This window comes from Dendrobates tinctorius, unplaced genomic scaffold (assembly GCF_039654945.1).
Source record: "Dendrobates tinctorius isolate UK_male_01 unplaced genomic scaffold, ASM3965494v1 ptg000115l, whole genome shotgun sequence".
NCBI classification, from domain to species: Eukaryota; Metazoa; Chordata; class Amphibia; order Anura; family Dendrobatidae; genus Dendrobates; species Dendrobates tinctorius.
In genome coordinates, this window is record NW_027361783.1 from 3,278,750 (window position 1) to 3,301,921 (window position 23,172).

At 45.4% G+C, this 23,172-nt stretch overlaps 1 protein-coding gene across 1 annotated transcript in view; it reads right to left on the minus strand.

Annotated features, from left to right (window-relative positions):
- JARID2 (jumonji and AT-rich interaction domain containing 2) overlaps positions 1-20,172 on the minus strand; it is a 192,560-nt gene extending 172,388 nt beyond the window's left edge. The window contains exon 1 of the mRNA XM_073589950.1: positions 19,617-20,172. Within this exon, the coding sequence (XP_073446051.1) occupies positions 19,617-19,661 (45 nt within the window). The 5' untranslated portion in view covers positions 19,662-20,172. The remainder of the gene's footprint in view (positions 1-19,616) is intronic.
- Positions 20,173-23,172: the final 3,000 nt, after the last annotated feature.

The window sequence follows — 23,172 nt, forward strand, 5'->3', positions numbered from 1 at the left end:
GCGCGGGCAAAATCCGCAGCATGTGCACAGCGTTTTTCAGATTACCACTGAAAACAATGGTACTGTACAACGCACCTAAATCTGCTGCAGACCCGCAGAGCCTGAAACGCTGCGCATCCGCAGCAGAATCCGCACCGTGTGCACATGGCCTAACACACACACACACACTCTATGGTTTTATTATATATTAAACGCACGTGAGCGGTCTTATTGGAAAATATATATTATAAAAAAAAACCACACACCGGTCAGAAATATTTATCGGCACTGAGCTGATTATTTTTCTACTGCCGTATGTGTAAAATTGTCACTTGGCTTTATGCATGATCACAGCACGGCACTCAGGCCTAGTGTGAACATGTACTCTACTTCTTTAGGGGTGCAATAATAGATATGCATCATATGTCGCAGTGTGCACTGTGTCTGTGCACTTAGCTTACAGCACATGCTGGGAGCTTTTCCCCAACATATACTGTAACTTTTCTATGGACTACCAATGTTCGGACTGAGCCCAAAATTGTGTTCTTTTGGTCTGTGTAGTTTTTACGTCTTTCCTATACAGTGGGACACTGCACAAAAATGTATAAAATGTGGTACTATGGTGCAGTCAGTATAAAATGAATTGACTTCTAAAATATATACGGTAATAAATTGGGTACAGTAGTACAATGCAGGATGTGCTGTAAATGCTTTCATAAGAATTTGGGAAAGTTATGAAATGTCTGTTCTGATCCAAGGATCTGGGCTTTTAGCGGAGATGAATCTGTGCTGCACTTTATGCACATGCTCAGTGGTGACCAGTGCTGTGGGGTCAGAGTAGTGGAGTCATAGATCAGGGAAACTGAGGAGTCCGAGTCGGAGGTTTGGCTTACTGACTCCACAGCCCTGGTTCGGGATGGATACTTCCTGAGCGCATACACCCAACAATGGGAAGAAACGCAGTGCGTACCAATCACCATACTTCTGGAGGAGATTATAGTGCTGCACAGAAGCTCTATATACTATGGCAGATACTAAAATAAGGACTCCAGCCGTAGTGCCTATGTAGACAATGAAACACTAAGCTCCATCATGCTGACAGGTGGGGTCTCTGAGGTCAGACCCTTAGGATTAAACATTAATCCCAAGGATTGGAGAGGGTTTTTTTCCCTTTGAGTGATACCAAAACTAAAGACTCTACAACCATAAAATATCTGTTTAAAAGAGCTCGTCACCAGATCAAAAAGTGGCCAGTTTTATTTCTGATTGTTCCCAAAGTATTCTGTATTTTCTTTTCTAACGATTATATATATATATATATATATATATATATATATATATATATATATATATATATATATATATATATATATTAGCGAGCAATGCCCACTAGGTAAAGACCATAAAATTTAGCACATAGGGTGCACTAAATAAAGAGTCCTGTATCTCTCGAACTATATGGCGGCTTTAGGCCGGGATCACACATGCGAGGAATACGGCCGAGTCTCGCATGTTAATACCCGGCACTGCCACCGGCACTCAGGAGCGGAGCGTGCGGCTCCATGTATTGCTATGCAGCTGCATGCTCTGATCCGAGTGCCGGCGGCAGCGTCGGGTATTAACATGCGAGACTCGGCCGTATTCCTCGCATGTGTGATCCCAGCTTTAAACTTACACTTAAAGTAACTCAGTTGGTTTTAAATACTTTGATTACCAATATCTCCGCCACAGAGAGGCGACATTAAAAACAAACCTTTCAGTCTGCTCCGCAGCCATTATTCCATCATATGTTTAGTTCAACATGCTAAATTTGGTGAAAAGTCCTCTCTAAAGAAAAACAAATACGGTAAATAAAAGAAAGGTACGGAATACTCAGGGGAGCAACAAGAATAATAGACAAATATGGTCACTTTTGACCAACTGCTGACTGCTCCATGTCTTCTAATGAATTAGCAGGAGGTACAATATACACCATATATAATGGCAATACATAAAAACAAATCACATACTCAGCACTATTCACAGGTAGCGGCTAAGGACACAATAACTGCTACCACAGCATGAAGAAGAAAAAAGCATCAAGCTCAGATAACCTTTTTTTTTTTTTTTTTTTTTTAACCAAACAGGAAATCAAGGAATAAGGGGGCAGGAGGTTGAAGTGTTTCTCAATTATCATTTTGAAACACTACCTCCAGCAGTTCCACTCCGCTAGCTTCACCAATAATTAGATCTGCCGGATGCAAGAGACACACATTCATAAAGCAGCACCATTGGCCTTTGAAGCCTGGAGTCCTGACATTGCAGAAGATCCCATGAGAAGAAGAGGTGTCTGTTACTATGCAAATAGCGCTGTAATTAAAGAAAAAAACCTCGTTACCCCTTTGCATAGGTATTGGGAAAACCTGAACAACATGAAGCAATGTTACATTTTACGGTGATTAGACATCAATTAGCATTTAGATTCCTCAGCTCCATGAGTTCATTAGCGTTTCTGAGCCTTGTAGATCTTCTGACAAATTCTCGGTATGGATTATGTAATCCGTAATGCTGACCCCATGCAGCAGTGCAGCCTATGATTCCTGCAGATTAGTTAGTAATCATACTGCCCTGTGTAAAGAAAAGACCTGATCACATCATGGCTCTGAGGCTTAATTCACATGGTGCATATATGGTGAGGATTTACCACTCAGATTTGCATACAGACAATCTACAGTGTAATAAAAGTACCAGCCAAGTAGACTGGAACCAAACAAATACCACCCATGTCTTGCTGAAAATGTCTGCACAGAAATTAAGAAGAGGTGCAGATTTCAGGGTACATCTGTGGGTGGATTCAGCAAAGATTTCACCCTTTGTAATGGAAATTGGAAAATCTGTAACAAATCCACATCCAGCATGAGGAGTTTGCTGCACATTCGCAAAATCTGCACCAAGTGTGCAATATGTGAACTTAAGGGTGTGTGCACACGATGCGGAGTTTGCTGCGGTTCCGCAGCAGACCCGCAGCAGTTTTTGCTGCGGTGTACAGTACCATGATTCCCTATGGGAATCAAAAACCGCAGTGCAGACAGTGCGGAATTTTCCACCAGATTATCTGCGGTTTTCAATCCGCAGAAAGAATTTACATGTTAATTCTTTCTGCGGATTCTGCTGCGGTTTTCCATCTCCTCCATTGAGGAGATAAAAAACCGCAGAGCAATCTTTTGACTTGCGGTTTCACCTGCGGATTTTACAAAATCCGCAGCCCAATCCGCAGCGTGTGCACACACCCTAAATCCCCCATACACATTATACTACTTTTCGCTTGTTGGTTGTCTGAAGTCGGGGAGAGGGAAGTCAGCACTGATTAGCCGCAGGGATGGTGCAAGATCCCCGAGAGAGTCAATCCTGACACCGCTGGAATGATGTACATTGCTTTTAAGAGTCATTAAAGCTTTATACAACCTTGCGCAGAAATGTTGCAACTTTTGGCTATTTCATGAGTTTATCCCAGCTTTGCCAAAATGAGTTGAAGTGGGACGATAGCGCCCCAGCTTGTCTAATTCATGACGCGCTGTCACATTTTATACACCAGAAATCTTACTCCAGTGGAAGACAGAAGAAAGATCTACTGATTCATCAAGAGGCATGCACCTCCAAGATACTCAGTATTAAGCGGGTAAACTTTCACAAGGGATTATATAGCCATTCTTTCATGAACTGTTTGCAGCTAGCATTTTGACATATGTCATATGTTGTCCTATTGATCTGATCGGTCACCATACACATTAAACTAACATTTGCCAAACTTGCCGATAATAGTCGGCTTGGTTAAATATCAAAGGAGTATGGGGGCCTCCTGACTCTCCACTAGCAGGTGACAACATAGGGGCAGGGAGAATTAAGGATCCCGCATGTTTGGCTTTGGTTAAGCCGCCATAGTAGAGTCGGGAGAGATAGCTGAAAGATTTGGCGGAAAGATGGTTCAGCCATATACATTATTGTGTATGGGGCTTCTCAAACGTCACGTTCTGTTCATGCATAATGCAAACACAGATGTGGCATATACTGGTATATAAAATGGAAAAAATACTGTAGTATTCAGATGAAAATCAAAAGACTTGGGGAATGCAGGCACCCTTTACAAAGTGCATAATCATTTCTGTTATAGTAACCATTTCAGGACTAAGAAATAAAAACGCTTATTGTAGCTCTCCGCTGGTGGCGTTATTCAAGTACATATGACTATAGTGCTTTCACCTAGATTGAGCTGCACACTGTGCAAAATGTTTGGAAACAAGCCCCTTTAGTTTACTGAAATGTACTTCTGCAGCCACCCACCAAGCAATGCTTGGCAAGACCTCCACGCTAGTCACATAAAATGCACCTCCAGTATGATATTTTAGTAATAACTGGAAAATCCACAAAATCTTGTCTACAATATCCACACGGCTGTTATTCTATGCTCATATCTAGGAATTCTGATACCGAAACAGAAAAAGGAATTCATGCAGTAGACTAATCAATTACGTGCTTGACACCCAAAGAATCCCTTTTACTATAAATGAGGCCTACATACAAGTATTCCTTCATGGTGACCATGAATTTAATGAAGGAAGAAACTGCTAATTAAGGAATCAGCAACAAAGTTTTATGTGGACAGAGACAGAGAATTGCAGAAACATCAGAACACAGCTTTCAATTATAAATCATGTAAGTGAAACAATCTCCAGGTAATGAAGCAAGAGGGGAGCCCCGCCAAACATAATTGCACAAAGTAATACCTTATGATTCCTCAATTTGGACAAACTGGCCACAAGAAACCAGATCAATAGACCTGATCCAGTTACCAGGCTGTGAAAAAGTTGATGAAGAAAGGAAGTTGGTGAGACTGCCCAACAAGACAGGAAAGAAATCGGCCCATTAACCTTCACAGAGGAAACAGCTTTCTACAGCATTACCTCATCTGATCAGACCCTCGGCTGGATCGTCTACTTAGACGTTAGAAAATACATTTCTACTTGCTGTGTTCAAAAAAAGGAAAATAGTCATCCTGATATGGACTATAGCTTCCTAATCAAAAATATGGTTGCACAAAACATTCAATACTCATTATTAACATAGTCATCAGTGACACACCAATACAGAAGGCATCTTCAATAGCATGGAGAAAAATGGCTGAAAAATATCAGGAAGGACTATATAAGGAGAAAAGACAGAATATCATGAAAAAGAAGAACAAGAACATACATAACTACTCTTCCATGCTTTGGAAAGTAAACTATAAATTGTAGGTTGTATTTGCACAACTCTACATCCTATTATGCTGTTAACGCGTCAAGCTAACATTTGGGGAGGAATGAAGTAAAGGGTTGTACTTGTACCCACACTGCAAAATACAGTATACAGTGTGGGTTGGCTTTCTTCAAACAACCCCATGTTTCTACTAAACCAATCCTAGCCACTTAGGACTGGGTATGCAGAAATCTAACATGTCCAAGTCTTCTGGATGCTAAAATATCCATTAGATAGTTGGTTAGTACTGCTAAAATTGAGAGGTTGAAAGTTTTGTCTAAAGTCACTCATCTCCTCCCCATCTCTGGTGGCGGGTTATGTCAGGGAGAGCAAAATATCGTCCAAAATCACACATGCCATATCCTTTAAAGGGACTGTCAGCACAGAATGACTATTCAGATCAAGTACAGACGCTCGATGCAACCTTGACACGGTCAAACAGTGCACCTTCCCACCAACTTGTTTGTCCACCACCCCTACTCTTTCGTCCACAGCTCTAGCTTTACAGGGCCAGACAACAAGTAGGTGGGAAGATGCACTTACCAAGCACCTATACTTGATTTAAACAGTCATTCTGCACTGACAGTGCCTTTAAGGGTACCGTTACACAGTGACGCTCCAGCGATCCCGACAACGATACGACCTGGTAAGGATCGCTGGTGCGTCGCTACATGGTCGCTAGTAAGCTGTCAAACAGGTAGATCTACTCAACGACGCAGCAATTATGCGGCGATCCGTATAACGACCTCGGCGGTCGTTGCACAGCAGCTATTCTGACAACTCAGACCTCGATAGCGCGAGTTCTGAGTCGCCAACGAGGTCGCTCGTTGTTATGGGAAATCTTGAAAAATGAAATTCTCAAAGCACAGTTGTTAACAATTCCGAAAAGAGGGAAGAATAGGAAGCAGTTAAGGAAACCAGGATGGATGAACACAGAACTTAAGCACATGCTAAAAAGGAAGAAAAAAATGTTTATAAAATGGAAAGAGGGAGGCATATCTAAAGAAGAATATAATGCTGTCTGCAGAACCTGCAGGGCACAAATCAGATTAGCTAAAGCTGAAAATGAATTGAGGCTTGCAAGAGATGTCAAAAGCAATAATAAAGGATTTTGGGGATATGTCAAAAGTAAAAGAAAAGTCAAAGATGCTATAGGATTTTTACAGGATGAAAATGATGAAATGGTAAGACAGGATGTTGAGAAGGCTGAACTTTTAAATTCCTATTTTGCATCTGTTTTCTCTCAGAAAGGAAATGTAACATCAACTGTTATTCACTGTCCTATTAAGGGAATAGAAGAATCCAGGATATCTATAAACAGAAAGATAGTGAGGAAACACTTAGCTAGCCTAAATGAATTCAAGTCTCCAGGTCCAGATGAATTACACCCCAGAGTACTGAAGGAGATAGCAGAAGAAATTTTTGAACCCCTCTCTATAATCTTTGAAAATTCTTGGAGAACAGGAGAAGTGCCAGAAGACTGGAGAAGAGCAAATGTTGTTCCTATCTTCAAAAAGGGGAAGAAGGTGGACCCAGGTAACTATAGGCCGGTGAGTCTGACTTCTATACCAGGAAAGATCTTTGAACAAATTATTAAACAACATGTATGTCAATACCTGGATAAGAATGAAGTGATTAAACAGAGTCAGCATGGGTTTGTAACTAATAAGTCATGTCAGACTAACTTAATTTCCTTCTATGACGGTATCACTGATTGGGTGGATCAAGGAAATGCTGTAGATATAGTATATCTTTACTTCAGCAAAGCATTTGACAAAGTCTCTCATACAATCCTTAATGAAAAAATGATTAAGTATGGAATGGACAAGGCAACTGTTAGGTGGATTCATAACTGGCTTAGTGATCGGACCCAAAGAGTGGTCGTAAATGGCTGCACATCCAGTTGGAAGAATGTCTCAAGTGGGGTACCACAGGGCTCTGTCCTGGGCCCTGTATTGTTCAACATCTTTATCAACGATTTAGATGAAGGCATTGAGGGTAAACTGATTAAATTTGCTGATGACACAAAGCTAGGAGGGATAGCTAATACTAGAGAAGAGAGAGAGAGGATTCAAAAAGATTTAAATAAACTGGAGAAGTGGGCAGCAACAAACAGAATGGTTTTTAACAGGGAGAAATGCAAAGTACTACATCTGGGCAATAAAAATGGAAAAAGCATATATAGAATGGGAGGAATAGGGCTAAGTGACAGCACATGTGAAAAAGACTTGGGTATACTAATAGATCACAGACTGAATATGAGTCAACAGTGTGATGCAGCAGCAAAAAAGGCAAATGCAATTCTAGGATGTATTAACAGAAGCATACAGTCTAGATCACGTGAAGTCATTATTTCCCTCTACTCCTCTTTGGTCAGACCTTATCTGGAATATTGTGTCCAGTTTTGGGCACCACATTTTAAAAAAGACATCAACAAACTGGAGCAAGTTCAGAAAAGAGCGACCAGAATGGTGACCGGTCTGCAAACCCTGTCTTATGAGGAAAGATTGCAGGATTTGGGAATGTTTAGTTTGCAAAAGAGAAGACTGAGAGGAGACTTAATAGCTGTCTACAAATATCTAAAGGGCTGTCACATTGTAGAAGGATCAACTTTATTCTCATTTGCACAAGGAAAGACTAGAAGCAATGGGATGAAACTGAATGGGAGGAGACACAGATTAGATATTAGAAAAAACTTTTTGACAGTTAGAGTGATCAATGAGTGGAACAGGCTGCCACGAGAAGTGGTGAGTTCTCCTTCAATGGAAGTCTTCAAAACAGAGGCTGGACAGACATCTGACTGGGATGATTTAGCGAATCCTGCTTTGAGCAGGGGGTTGGACCAGATGGCCCAGGAGGTCCCTTCCAACTCTACGATTCTATGATTCTATGGTGTCAAACACAGCGATGCACGCTGGCCAGTGGGACATGAACGATCAAAAAATGGCCCAGGACATTCGAGCACGATCAGCGATATCGCACCGGGTGGCTGGTCGCCGCTATGTGTCACACGGAGCGAGATCGCTGGCGAGGTTGCTGTTGCGTCACAAAATCTGTGACGTTTCCGCGATCTCGCTATGTGTGACGGGGCCTTAACTCCAACCACCCCCTTACACATTAGGCTGACATTAGTTTAATGTGTATGGAAGGGCTTTTGGTTTTAGAACATTGTCTATTGGATCACTCTAGGTCTAGACTGAGTCTGGTAAATGGAGTGTGAGAGATAAATAAGCAGCTATATCACCTAAGTTGCACAGGAACCTTGGATTTTCCCATAGCATGATGATATTCAATTAATTCTGCTCTTCTACAGCCAAGACATCACACAGTGAACCAAACAGGATATCACTTATTTTTATACCATAATGTTCTAAAATACATTATTTGCAGTGTCACATACTCAATCACTATTCACCTCTAAGGCTAGTTTCACCCTAGCGTTCGGCAGAGCTGCAGAAGGCTGCGTAGTTCCTCCGTTAAGCCCCGCCCACTGCCTCACCTCTTCCTTCAGTTCCGCCTACGTAGTCATGCGTCCTGCGTACCTTATCTTTAACATTGGGTACGCAGGCCACGCGAATGTATGCAAATGCCTGCGCATGCGTTGTTTTGACGCTGCGCCGAATGCAACATGTTGCATTTTGTGGCGGTCAGCGCAGCGTCAAAACGACGCATGCGCAGGCATCCGCGTACATTCGCATGGCCTGCGTACCCAATGTTAAAGATAGGGTACGCAGGACGCATGCCGACGTAGGCAGAGCTGAAGGAAAAAGTGCGGAAGTGGGCGGGGCTTAACAGAGGAATTACACAGCCCTCCGCAGCTCTGCCGAACGCTAGTGTGAAACTTAACATAAGGGGTCATGCACAAAGTGGTCTTTATGTATGGCGTGACAACAGGACTGGCATGGAGTTACTGTACACCGCCAATTTCATTCTCCCACAGAAACATTGCTTTTAGGGAAGAATATTGACTATGCATAAGGTAATGGAGCAAATGGGACAAATATGGGGAATATATAGCTCTGTATGAAATACGGGAGCTAATCTAAAATGTTCACACTGTATCAGGAGAAAAATTTGGCTTAGAGGTTTCTTTCAGGTAAAGCAAAACATAACAAAACTTTATTAAAAAAGTATACTTACACCTCTAACTAATAGATTTCTAATATGTAATCGAGAACCATTTTTCTTCTACCTCTATACGACGAGAGAGAAGGCCAAGGTCTAGAAGGGACAAAGAAGCCATAAGGACCACAAATGATGTCTTCAATTATGTTTCCAGTTTATGTGCAGCACCCCACCATAGGTTCCTAAACTTGGCCCCTTCACATGTGTCGCTGATGAACAAACACTGACAGCTTTTTTGCATCTCTAAAGGCCTTCCAGCAGCTGTGGTGATCCCACCATGGAGCAATGAATTAAGCTTGCAACCCAGCTGGACCCTTACAGAGAACGGTTTTTCACAATATCGTAAGACTATCATTGTCAACCGCAGGACTTGCACCCTCCCCCTTCAAATATCCTGCATTACATTAGTAGCCATTTCTTTAGAAGACCTTAAAAGTTGACCCTAATGAGCATTTTAGAAACTTGTGAAACCACACAGAAGCTAAAACCCCTGTCACTAAAGACAAGATTTCAGGAGGCCATGATTAATACAGAGAAATGTTAGCATGATTAGAAATGTATGCAAAAGGCAATTACCACAACGTAACAGGTTCTTTACGACAGAAGACAAAGAAAACACAAAGTTAGAAGTATCCAGCACCAAAAGGAGACAGAAAAGTGGCAAAAACAATTATCAAGAATATTAAACATCTGTCCAATAGATTGAAGAGCCAGAAAAGCTTGCATAGTCCATCTGAATATTTGCATTCTCAAGTCTGCTATGAAGAACATTTATTTTTATTCTTTTTAAAACCAGAATTAAATTTTATTAAAAGGGGGAGAGAAAAAAAAACAAACAAACAAACAACTGCATTTTAGGAACAGACAAAAAACAAAACTCAACCAACCACACAGGGTCTACAGCTACTTTTCTGCATTCTCAATGGACCATGAATGACAAATCTTTACAAAGGCCATAACATGGAATCTGTGACGAACTACTGACACTGGTATCCAGCATCCATAGGCTATAATTGTATCTGAGCTCATCATATCTTTGACCAGCCGTCACCCATAGACTAATGAAATGGCATAGAAACTAATAGTTGTAACCGCAAACAAAAAAATTATTATCAGCCATCAAACAGTTCTTCATGTGAAGGTTTTCATTTATGTGTGATAGTAGCTATAATGGAAAGCTACCGATACTTTGCCAAATAAAATCAAAACAAGTTTTGGTGCCAAAATGAATCTTGACAGGGATTATAAGCAGTCATTGCGACAAATAACAGAAGGATCAGCCAGTGCAATAAGGATGGCAACAGAAAAACAGAGAATAAACCCAAGACCACAGAAAAGAATAGCTTCTAGAGATGAGCAAAATAGAGTTACGGTTCCCAGTTCAGACCTCTGGTCCGCTCCTCTGTTAAGAGTCAGACTTCACTTCTGTGGCTGGAATCTCCAGCCCAGTATCTCCTGGGCATCTGACACATTCATGGCCCCATGACCAAAGTCACTAGGCCTCATGCGATGTCATGACTTGCCAGGCCAACTGTAAGACAGAAAGATGCATCTTTTGGCTTAAAGGGGACATCCACTACTAGGACAACCCCTTCTCATACCCCACACTTGGCCCCAATAAAACAAAAAAAGCTTATACTCACCTCCTGTGCCAGCATTCTCTCTCCCAGGGCTCTAGTGCGGTGTTGCAACAATTGACACCGGCGCCCAATCAGCGCTGGCGTCCCTGCCCCCACCTTCGGACAAACTGAACATGAAGAGGAAGTCAGAGATCAGCTGCTTTTTATTTTATTGGGGCCAAGAGTGGGGTTGTCCAAGCAGTAGATAACTTCTTTAAAGCTACGGCAGGGTATAGATTTTGTGATGGGGCCAAATCTATTTAGAATCATGCACCTCATAATAAATTTAGCCCACTTCTTACCAAGAAACTTGTGAAATGTCAACGTTTATAAATATGCATCGATGTTGCCAACTTATAGACAAAAATGCAGAGCATTCACAAAATCTCCTGATTCCTAGCAGCCACTTTGAGGTTTAGGTTGAACTTGTTGGACATTTTCCCTCAATTTTAAAAGATGTGTCTTGGATATGATTTTGTAACACTTTAGTGATATATTAACAGGTTCGCCTCCTGCACTTGTTAGTGCCATCTCCTCCAACTGAAACAGCTTTCCCATGGGAAGTGTTTTTCAATTGTCAGAGGCTGATGGACAGGTCTGGTCCCATGCTCCTCCATCAGAAGCCATTTTGTATATAGAAGAACTGTACAGTGTGAGAGGAACGCAGCAGAACAGGTAATACATATAGATTAGTAAGCGCCACAATCATGTCCCCCCCAACCAATTAGTTAATATACAAGTGACCAACCCCTTTAAAAGTAGATTTGTGGTTTGATTGCTGGTTCCATCAACTTTCAGGCAACAAAAACTGCAATCCCAATGGGTTTGGAAACATGGAATTTCGGGTAACCAAGCTTTGCGGAATAGCCAGCCTTTACTACAAAGACCACGGTAAAGCAGTTGTGTTTGAAGTGAATTACAAGTTGTTAATGACTGTCATTTGGTTCTTTCTAGAAGCATACCTGTTCGTGTCTAGACTAATGGCTTCAGGCGTTACAATGTATGACCATGTGTTTCAATGGAGTGCTGGAGATAAAGACTTTTTAGGGTAGCACTGCCCAACAACAGATATTGCACGTGACATTTCCTTGTGATTTTTAGTGATACGAGCAATTGTTGAAATGCACTTAGACCAATAACAGGCATAACTGGACGGACAAGTATTCCTCAAAATATAGCAACAGAAGAGTATTGCTTTTACTAAAAATTGATGTGCCAAAGTGGGGGCCCAACACGTTAATAAAAGTTGCCAATTCCGAGATTCTTGTAAAATAATACACCGAGCCATGCTCACTCTATCTTACCCCAGTGGATCCAGTGCAGACAGCTTCCGTAGTCTATATCGGGACTAGAAGCAGTGAAGTCCCATTGTTAGGTCACCTAACCACTGAGGCCTGTGACTGGCTGTAGTGACCATTCATGTTCCCAGAATGACTGCAGCCAATCACAGGCCTCAGTTGTCATGTGACCGAATGACGAGACGCAATGTCTTCACTGCAAAGACTACCTGAGTGGACCGTGCTAGATCTAGAGGGGTTTGGATGGTATGGCTGAGTATGTCTCAGTTAATTATTTTAGAAGAACCCTTGCGCTTAGCAAGTCGATTAAGATTTCATTAACACAAGCCTAACACCCCCCAAAAAGACAATACATAAAAAAGAAGGCCAGTGCTATACAATTCAACAAGTTTCTGTAAATTATTGACTCTATAGAGAGACGTTTGGCTTAAGGCTGAATTCACACATCCGTATTTCATGTTCCGAGCACACACTGAAGCATGGACCAGACGCCGGTCTCCTGGAATAAATTTGACAATTTTAAATAAGCCTGTGAGGTTACTGATTTTGGTTCAAGAGACCAGCTGCAAAACATCGATAAGTGAATCTGGACTAAAATAAGAAACTAGAGTACAAAGCCTCATTTATCCAAAAATTTACGATTTTTGGCTGTGCTCCACTTTTATAGATGACGAGAAAATTGAGAGGTGACTCGTGCAGCCCAAAAAAATTATTATAAATGTGCTATTAAGCATTTACTTTCCACGGAGAGGAAAAAAAAAAAAAAAAAAAAAAAAAGGAAAAAAAATAGGTGACCCAAACAAGAATTTGGGATCCAGATGTTTCCAGAGAAACGACTGCACCAAAGTGCACGACGTCTGGCATAGTATAAAACAGGTGCAAGTGCGAGAGGCCTAGGAGAGCAAGTGAATGGGGGATGGTAGCAGCAAAATGAATAATGGAACAGCTGGAAGAATTAACAGACATGGTTGCTATGCTGCTTTCTTTCTGCACAAAATGAACACACTCGAAGAAAACGACTAGCCTGCACAAAAGCAAAACAATGTAAAATACCACAGCAGAAACAATACAAATCAGGACAGAAAAGACATTCCTTTGTAAGGAGAACTGAGCAACAAGGTGACAAGCCACCGATGAATAGAGAAACTGTTTAGGACGTGATCTTGGAAGTAAAGCACAGGAGGAGAAGGCTGGAAGGATTGGTAAAATTTATTCATTAGAAAGCAGGAGGCAGGTAACACCAGGGAAGGCAAACTGCAGGAAAATCACAGTGTACAGAGAATTCTAGGATTGCTCTGTAGAGTATCTAACCATACGTTTACCTGCAGTATCAGCAAATATTCACAATGAATTCATCAAATCGCTGACGTTAAGATCTGAAATTAAGAAATATTTAGATAGAAGACTTGTCTCAACGTTTGTGTGCTAGTCACTTTTTGTTTTATTTTGTGGTTGTTGTTGCTACATCTCCAGCTTGTTGGTGTATAGATCTCATGGAAACCTAGCCCACCATCGATAAACAGGAATCGGGAGCCACTACAAACATTGCCTCTCACTGTGGAGCACCTAATACTTTTATTAAAATAAATGGAAAGCTGTTCACACAACTTCTAATGAAAACTTGTATCCTCTAGCAAGTTCCTCTGATGAGAGCAGCAGTTTTCACTATCCACAGTACGATACATCTGGCCAAACAGTGCAATTCATGCAGTCATCCTCGCTTAGTACAACGAACGCAGACACAGTAAATATACAGGACGTGGGGTAAAATTATGGTCGTTAGGGTGTCTATTGATACTTGCCCCAAGTGGATAGGATTGTGCATCGAGGAATGATTGAAACATTCAGTTGCCCGATTTGGCCATACCCCATTCATGCACATGGCAAAAATATCAATGGACAGTTGGCTGTCCCAGCAGAGTAACAATTCCTTTTAAGTTCCAAGATCTTGCAGTTGAAAAACTCACCAGTCTCCAATGCATATACACCGAGCTCTTCTCTAAAAGGGCTACTCCCATCTCATACATTTATAGCATATCCAAGACACCTCATTTTCAGAACTTCTGCAGAAGCGAATAGAGAATTCATCACGTGCTGCCAGTTCTCCAGTCACAGCAGTGAGAGATATGCCCGATCATAGAGACAACTGTGCAGCCTTCCAGCACCTGCACAGTTCTCTCTCTTCTTTACCTTTATGTCTATAGTCAGTGAAGGGAGGATAAAAAAAAAAAAAAAATATGAAGCAGCGTCCTGCTCCTTGCATGGAATCACATGATGGAGAGAAATGGAGGTACATGTGAAGGAGTATGTGACAGGCAGGTGAGCAGTTTGCCATTTGGAGAGGGTTATAAGGGGCACTCTGTCCTGATTAAACTGTGTTCCAAATTATTATGCAAAAAGTTTAGGCGTGATAAGGTTAGAATTTTTTTGTTTGTCATTTAAACTCATTGATGGTGATGTGTGTCAGGGCTCTTTATATCACTGAAAGCAATTGCAGATACCTGTGCAAATTAGTTTGGCAGGTGTGTCCAAATAAAGGCAAGACTACTTAAGAAGGCTGTTCCACATTTTTAAGCAGCCTACATTTTTTGCCAAAATGGGAAAGAAAAAGGATGTGTCGGATGCTGAGAAGCAACAAATTGTGGAGTATTTAGGTCAAGGCATGACTACAATCAACATTGCCAAGACACTTCATCGTGATCATCGCACAATCAAGAAGTATGTAGCTGATTCCCAGCACACACGTGTGCGTGCTGATAAGGAAAAATTGAGGACTCTTTCCAACAGGCAATTGCGTCAGGTTAAAAGAGCAGCTGCAAAAATGCCTTGTCATAGCAGCAGACAAGTTTTTGAAGCTGCTGGTGCCTCCATCGTCCCCCGAACAACAAGATGCAGGGTCCTTCAGAGGTTTGCAGCGGTGCGTAAGCCATCCTGTCGACCACCTCTATCCACTGCACACAAGCAGAAACTGCTCCAGTGGGTCAAACGATACATGAAGACTGACTTCCAAACTGTTTTGTTCACCGATGAGTGCCGTGCAACGCTCGATGGTCCAGATGGATGGAGTGGAGGATGGCTGGTTGATGGACACCCCATCAAAACACGGCTAAGGCGCCAACAAGGAGGAGGTGGAGTAATGTTTTGGGCTGGAATCATGGGGAGAGAGATTGTCGACCCCTTTAGGATCCCTGAAGGGGCAAAGATGAACTCCATAATCTATGTGGAGTTTCTAAAACAGCACTTCCTGCCATGGTTCAAGAGGAAGAACCGTGCTTTCCGCAGCAAGATCATTTTCATGCAAGATAATGCACCATCTCATGCTGCAAATAACACATCTGCATCTCTGGCTGCTATGGGCATAAAAGAGGACAAACTTATGGTGTGGCCACCATCTTCCCTGACCTCAACCCCATTGAGAACCTCTGGAGAATCATCAAAAGGAGTGTCTATGATGGCGGGAGGCAGTTCACATCTAAGCAACAGCTCTGGGAGGGTTTTCTGTCCACATGCAAAACAATTGAAGCACAAACCATCCAAAAACTGACAAATTCAGTGGACGAGAGAGTTCAGAAGCTTCTTTCAAACAAGGGGTCCTATGTGCAAATGTAACATCACCTGGAATAAAGTTTTGACTTGAAAACTGTTTGATTTCATTTTGTAATAAGCTGATAATGCTTATAATTTCACAATTGATCATTTTTTTGTTCAAAATAAAAATAAAAAGGTTGAAAACTCTGCTGTGCATAATAATTTGGAACATGCATTTTGAGTTTCTAATTTTTAAAAATATACTGTTTTCATAGGCAGTTTGCTCAAAAACATTGCAATTATACTAGAATATTAGATGACTGGAAAATAATGACTGAAATTCATATAGGTAATTTAGAGAAAATATGAGGAAATATTTTTTGCATAATAATTTGGAACACAGTGTATAGGGCAAGATGCAGGCTGTGGGCTGGGTGGGAGTTGTATGTACACAAGACGAAATAGGTAGCAGCCTGTTAAAAAGCAGGTCATCTGTGAAAAAGGTGGCAGGCTATGTGGAGTAGTATGTGAAAAATGGGTCATAGATAGCATTCTGTGGGGGGGACCATGTGGAGCAGTCTGTAAGAGAGAGCGGGTGACATGAGCACAATCTGCCTGAGGGAGAAGGAGCTTCCTGCTACAGAGAGGACAGTGGAGCTTGAAAGGATGTGCAAGCCACTGGATACCAGGGGTGACACATTTACCCTTATTTCTGCCCTATACTACCAAGGATGCTGACATTAACCGATTCACTATCCTTGACCATCAGAGATGCAAACATTAACCCCTTCTTTGCACGAGGCGCCCAATGACACTGACATCAACCCTTCACTGCCCTAGACCCCAGGGATGTTCTCATAAACAGATAACTCCCATGGCCAATTATGGCAAATAATTTGTAGTTTTAGGATAAAAAACATTAAGGTTTCCACATTCACTAGCTACAAAAATTTAGCAGGACCAGTGACTTCCCTTCCACCATTAAATTTAATCACACGGTCCCTTCTGGAATCTGATTGATATGATCTTTTTATACTGGGATTTCCATTATTCCACAAAATCTAGTGGCCTGGCTTGTAGATGCCAGGTTATTAGCATTCTGTTGTACATGAATATCTGTGGCTGGGTAAAGTCAGCCTGCAATTCCTCCATGTCAGCGTGTACAGTACATATTTACCACGGTGAACGTGTGGCTAATGTAACCACACGCCATTCCAAAATGGTTAATAAACCACAGCTCTGGAGTAAATTCAGTCCACGATCCTGGCACCTTACCAGTACAAAGCCTAGAAACTCTTGGATGCCCCTCAAATAGCACCAGTGAATACAAGGCTTATCCTAAAATATTTATTTATAGTCCTTTCCAGGGAAATGGGCACTACTAAATACGTGCGGTCACATACATATTATACATTAACATTATAAACATGAATAAGTGTAAAATATGATAGAATAGGTGAGATGCCTCCAACCAAGGGGAGACATCTGGCCGTTCTCAGATCCCCCACTGTGATGGCGATATAGTAGGATCTTCTACACCCTTCTAGAGAAAAGGAAGGGCCTGCTGCTTACAACGTCACACATGCACTGGAAAATTCTGCGTAGCAGCGTATGGTGTAATCTTATCACAAGCACTGCATGAAGGACTGTGCCACGGGAAAACCATACGTAATGGATACCAGGTGTCATTTCTGGTGATCATAGTACATGGTTAGCCTCTACAGCCCCTTGTAAAACAATGGCAGTCTTCTCCAAACCAGACAGGCCGGTTCCATAAAATGTAACCTGGAAGGTGGCCAACAGCCCTAACAAGCACTGGCTACTTTTGATATCCCTTGGAGAAGTGGGACACATTCCTCCCATGGTTGGGACCTTTAGTACTAGCAATGGGGATGAGCTGGGACCTGTGGTTGCCCTAGCATTGGCTGTGATGGTCCTTTTTCTCAGTGTTTTGGCTATAGTCATCATATTCTCTATAAGGACTGCCGGGCTCTAGGCTCCCCTCTCTGCCAGGACTGCCGGGCTCTAGGCTCCCCTCACTGCCGGGCTCTAGGCTCCCCTCACTGCCGGGCTCTAGGCTCCCCTCTCGCCGCAAGGACTGCCGGGCTCTAGGCTCCCCTCTCGCCGCAAGGACTGCCGGGCTCTAGGCTCCCCTCTCGCCGCAAGGACTGCCGGGCTCTAGGCTCCCCTCTCGCCGCAAGGACTGCCGGGCTCTAGGCTCCCCTCTCGCCGCAAGGACTGCCGGGCTCTAGGCTCCCCTCTCGCCGCAAGGACTGCCGGGCTCTAGGCTCCCCTCTCGCCGCAAGGACTGCCGGGCTCTAGGCTCCCCTCTCGCCTCAAGGACTGCCGGGCTCTAGGCTCCCCTCTCGCCGCAAGGACTGCCGGGCTCTAGGCTCCCCTCTCGCCGCAAGGACTGCCGGGCTCTAGGCTCCCCTCTCGCCGCAAGGACTGCCGGGCTCTAGGCTCCCCTCTCGCCGCAAGGACTGCCGGGCTCTAGGCTCCCCTCTCGCCGCAAGGACTGCCGGGCTCTAGGCTCCCCTCTCTCTGCAAGGACTGCCGGGCTCTAGGCTCCCCTCTCTCTGCAAGGACTGCCGGGCTCTAGGCTCCCCTCTCTCTGCAAGGACTGCCGGGCTCTAGGCTCCCCTCTCTCTGCAAGGACTGCCGGGCTCTAGGCTCCCCTCTCGCCGCAAGGACTGCCGGGCTCTAGGCTCCCCTCTCGCCGCAAGGACTGCCGGGCTCTAGGCTCCCCTCTCGCCGCAAGGACTGCCGGGCTCTAGGCTCCCCTCTCTCTGCAAGGACTGCCGGGCTCTAGGCTCCCCTCTCTCTGCAAGGACTGCCGGGCTCTAGGCTCCCCTCTCTCTGCAAGGACTGCCGGGCTCTAGGCTCCCCTCTCTCTGCAAGGACTGCCGGGCTCTAGGCTCCCCTCTCTCTGCAAGGACTGCCGGGCTCTAGGTTCTGCTCTGGCTCTCCTACCTGTCATGTAATGTCATCACAGCCCCAGTGACGTCACCCACGTACCACCCATCCTCACCCCCCCCAGAGGGCTGCAGCAGGCGGTTCAGCCCCTACCATGACGTGCCTGCTCACATCCATGTCCTCCTCTGCCCCTTTCAAAGAACTCGTGACGTCAGAGCGGCACCTACAGCTGCGGAGGGCTCGGCAGGCAGCAGTGACGTCACGGCAGGACCTGTTGCTCTCCTCCGGCTACAGATGTGAGGGGGCCAGCAGCCCGACGAGCAGAGGGACGGAAGGGGCCGATCTGCTGCTCAGCACATGCCGTGCACAGACCTCCTAGCGCCCCCTTCCTGGCTCAGCAGACACCGCCCCCTGACCATTTGGGGGAGTTGAGATGTTGCCAGGCAGAATCTCTGCGACACGATTCCTTGTAGGGTGGCACGAGTTCTTCCAGCCCAGAGAGGAGGGGGCACAGGCAGCTCTGCAACTTGGCTTTAATTAAAGAGCCCCCAGCTCACCCCATCCTAACAAAGGCAGCCCCCGGCCACCACGGGTCTAGCCTGCCCTCCGCAATGCGGCTCCGCGGCCCAGACCTGCCGGTGCGCGGCACATCGGGGCGCCACAGAGGGCAACTGGTGACCCCCAAACACAAAGGGAAACCCGAGCATGCCGAGAACTTGTCCGCCTCCATGCAGCCCGAGCACGGCTCTCCGCGAGCGTGTCATCTGAGGTCAGCGCAGGCACCGGGGAGGCGAGGGTTACTGCCTCGCCATTTAAAGGTCCGTCGCCTGGAAAGGTGCCACGCACAACAATAACACGCGAGAAGCGCCCCACTTACATATTTCTTCTGAATGATGTTCCTCTTGGGCCTTTCCTTGCTCATTCTGAGATCCAGATCGGGTCGGCACAACACCGCAATGGCCTCATGAATTAAAGGGGCAAATGCTGGCGATCCTGACGGGCAGCTGCTAATCCGGCGCTCACCAGCTTCACCTTGCGAGCAATCCTTTGTGCACACGACAAGCTACTCCGCCGCGATCACCATAGCGGCCACGGCGATCACAGACAACGACGCCCCGGGCTGCTGCAGCGGCGGCTTCTTTGTGGCTCGTAGTCACAGGCTCCGGTGCTAGAGGACCATGGCAGTGGCGCCGGCTCCGCAGCTACATGTTGCACAGCAACGTCCCCTGGGGAGCTCGGCCTGGAGGGGGCGACACAACCGGGGAAGGGGGGCATAAATAATGAGGAGAAAAGGGACAAGCGGAGGCTGGAAGTCACGTTTACGCTGCAGCAGAGTGAACTCGGGCTGCGCTGTGTGTCTGCTGCTCGCCCAGGCTCCGACCAATAGCAGCGGCGGCAGGGTGGTGTCTAGTTCCCATGCAGAGAAAGAGTCTGTGATGTCACCGTGACGTCAGCGCATCACATGGCCGGGGGGCGGGGCCGAGTGCGACGGCTCCCCACAACCTGGACAGGAGGAGTAATGTGAGACGCGGCGGCAGGACTGAAGGAAACTCCAGCGCAGGCATTGTGAGCGCGTCCTCACTAATGAGGCCTGCATGTGCCTAGCAACAGAGCCGGGACCGGCGGTGGTGACGGGGTCAGTGGCGGATTAAGTGGACTATGGGCCCAGGGCTGTTCATAAAACCTGGGCCCCTGTACCCCCCTTCCCACCTGAGCGCTGCGGTCCCCGTGCGGGAATTGACAGCGTGTCAAGTGAGGTGTCCGTGTGATGACTACTGGAACCTACAGAGCTGAATTCTGACATTGCAGCTTCTGAATTCTCACAACGAATGCACTGCACACATTTAGGATTCTCCCTTGCCGATATACAGTCATGTCAGCACAAGTATGTGATTTGTATACTTCTGGCCACATTCCAACTAGACGTGCCCGGCCTCGCTCCGTTCACTTTCATTGAGTGAGGCCACACATGTCTAGTCAGCATGTGACCACATGTATGTAAATTACCAGCACGAGAGAATCCTGACAGCATTCAGTGCGCACTGTGAGAATTCAAAAGTCTGCAGTCACATAGAATGACTGCAGACTCAGCACAGACCTGGACAACCCCTGTAATGCTCCTGACATAAATAAAAAACATGAGAATTAGTCAGTATCACAATATTTACATCCAGGTACCTTATAGATGACGTCATCTCTGCAGTCAGTCTCCTTTTCTTCTTCTTGTCCAGACCCCATGATGAGTTTTCTCATCCACATCTCGTCTCTGTAGACTTCCATCTTCTCCGGTCTTCTGCAGCAAATCCCCACACGATGCCCTTAAAGATAGAAGTGTCATTATAATGCCCCTAAATACAAATATCTGCAATATACTGTCTCCTCACACTATTCCCCTCCCTCATACTGTCTCCTCATATATTTACCCCCTCACTCTCTATACTGTCTGCTCACACATATCCCCGACTCCCCATACTGTGTCCACATACATTCACCCATTCGCACCCCTTACTGTCTGCACCCATCCCCCATACTGTTTCCTCATACATACTCTTCATTTTGTGTCCTCAAATCTCCCCACATACATTAAATACCATCCCCACTCCAAATCCCCCCCATCCCCAATCCCCCACACACATTAAGTACCCCCCATCCCCACTCAATAACCCCTCGTCCCTACTCCCAAATCCCCCCACACATTATGTACCCCCACTCCAAATCCCCCCACACATTATGTACCCCCACTCCAAATCCCCCCACACATTATGTACCCCCACTCCAAATCCCCCCACACATTATGTACCCCCACTCCAAATCCCCCCCACACATTAACCCCCATCCCCACTCATTAACCCCTCCACACATTAACCCCCATCTCCACTCATTAATCCCCCATCTCCACTCATTAACCCCCATCTCCACTCATTAACCCCCATCTCCACTCATTAACCCCAATCCCCACATTAACCCCCCACATTAATCCCATCTCCACTCATTAACCCCCATCTCCACACATTAACCCCCATCTCCGCTCATTAACCCCCCCACTCATTAACCCCCATCCCCACATTAATCCCATCTCCACTCATTAACCCCCACACATTAACCCCCATCTCCACTCATTAACCCCCCCACTCATTAACCCCCATCCCCACATTAATCCCATCTCCACTCATTAACCCCCGCACATTAATCCCCATCTCCACTCATTAACCCCCATCTCCACTCATTAACCCCCCTCTCCACTCATTAACCCCCATCTCCACTCATTAACCCCCCTCTCCACTCATTAACCCCATCTCCACTCATTAACCCCCACCCCCACATTACCCCTCCTCTCCACTCATTAACCCCCATCTCCACTCATTAACCCCCATCTCCACTCATTAACCCCCACCCCCACATTAACCCCCATCTCCACTCATTAACCCCCATCTCCACTCATTAACCCCCATCTCCACTCATTAACCCCCACATTAACCCCCCTCTCCACTCATTAACCCCCATCCCCATCTTCGGTGGTTCTTCAGCTCCACAGAGGAGCACACTTACCACCAGCGTTCGCTCTGGGCGCCGGGAGTGACGTCAGCAGCGTGATCACATGACCTGATCACGCTGCTGACGTCGCTCTGACCCGGCGGTCAGAGCTTCAATTGTACTGGCGTCTATAGACGCCAAGTACAATTGCTGCCTGGGAGTCGGCGCGGCCTCCTTCTCTGCGTCGGCTGTCAGCTTGACAGCCGACACAGAGAACCGCCGACTCCCAGGACTGGTAGCGGCAGAACACAGCCGCCGGGGGGGGGGAGGGGAGGGAGATACTGGCATACTGCGGACCGCTGCATTAGGCGGCCGGGCGGCTCGACTGCGCCCCCCTGCTGCCTGCCCCCCCTGGATACGCCACTGCCCTGGGGCCCCAAAAAACCTTGGGCCCGGGGCGACCGCCCCATCCGCCCCTATTAAGATCCGCCATTGGACGGGGTGCACCCCGGAACTCCAACACGTTTTGGTCAGTATTTTACCTCAGTATCCGGTCAGTATTTTACCTCAGTATCCGGTCAGTATTTTACCTCAGTATTTGGTCAGTATTTTACCTCAGTATCTGTAAGCCAAACCCAGGAGAGGAACAGTATCATAGAAACCCGTCACCACTCCTGGATTTATCACCCACTGCATGGAAATATCCAGGCTCAGTGTGTGAGCCCACATCAAAGACGGGCATGCCATAAATATACGTCATCGGTCGTGAAGGGTTTAGGATACCAGGAGAAGAGCCAAATGTTCCTAGGCGAAAGTGCAGAAGTTTAAAGGGAAGGTGCCATCCAAAAATTTTCTTTTTTCCGCAATTGAAAAAATGTGAAGAATTAATGTTTACATTTTCTTAAAAAATATCATGTTTTTAATTTTGTAAAATATGAAAAATAATTTTAAAAAGTTTG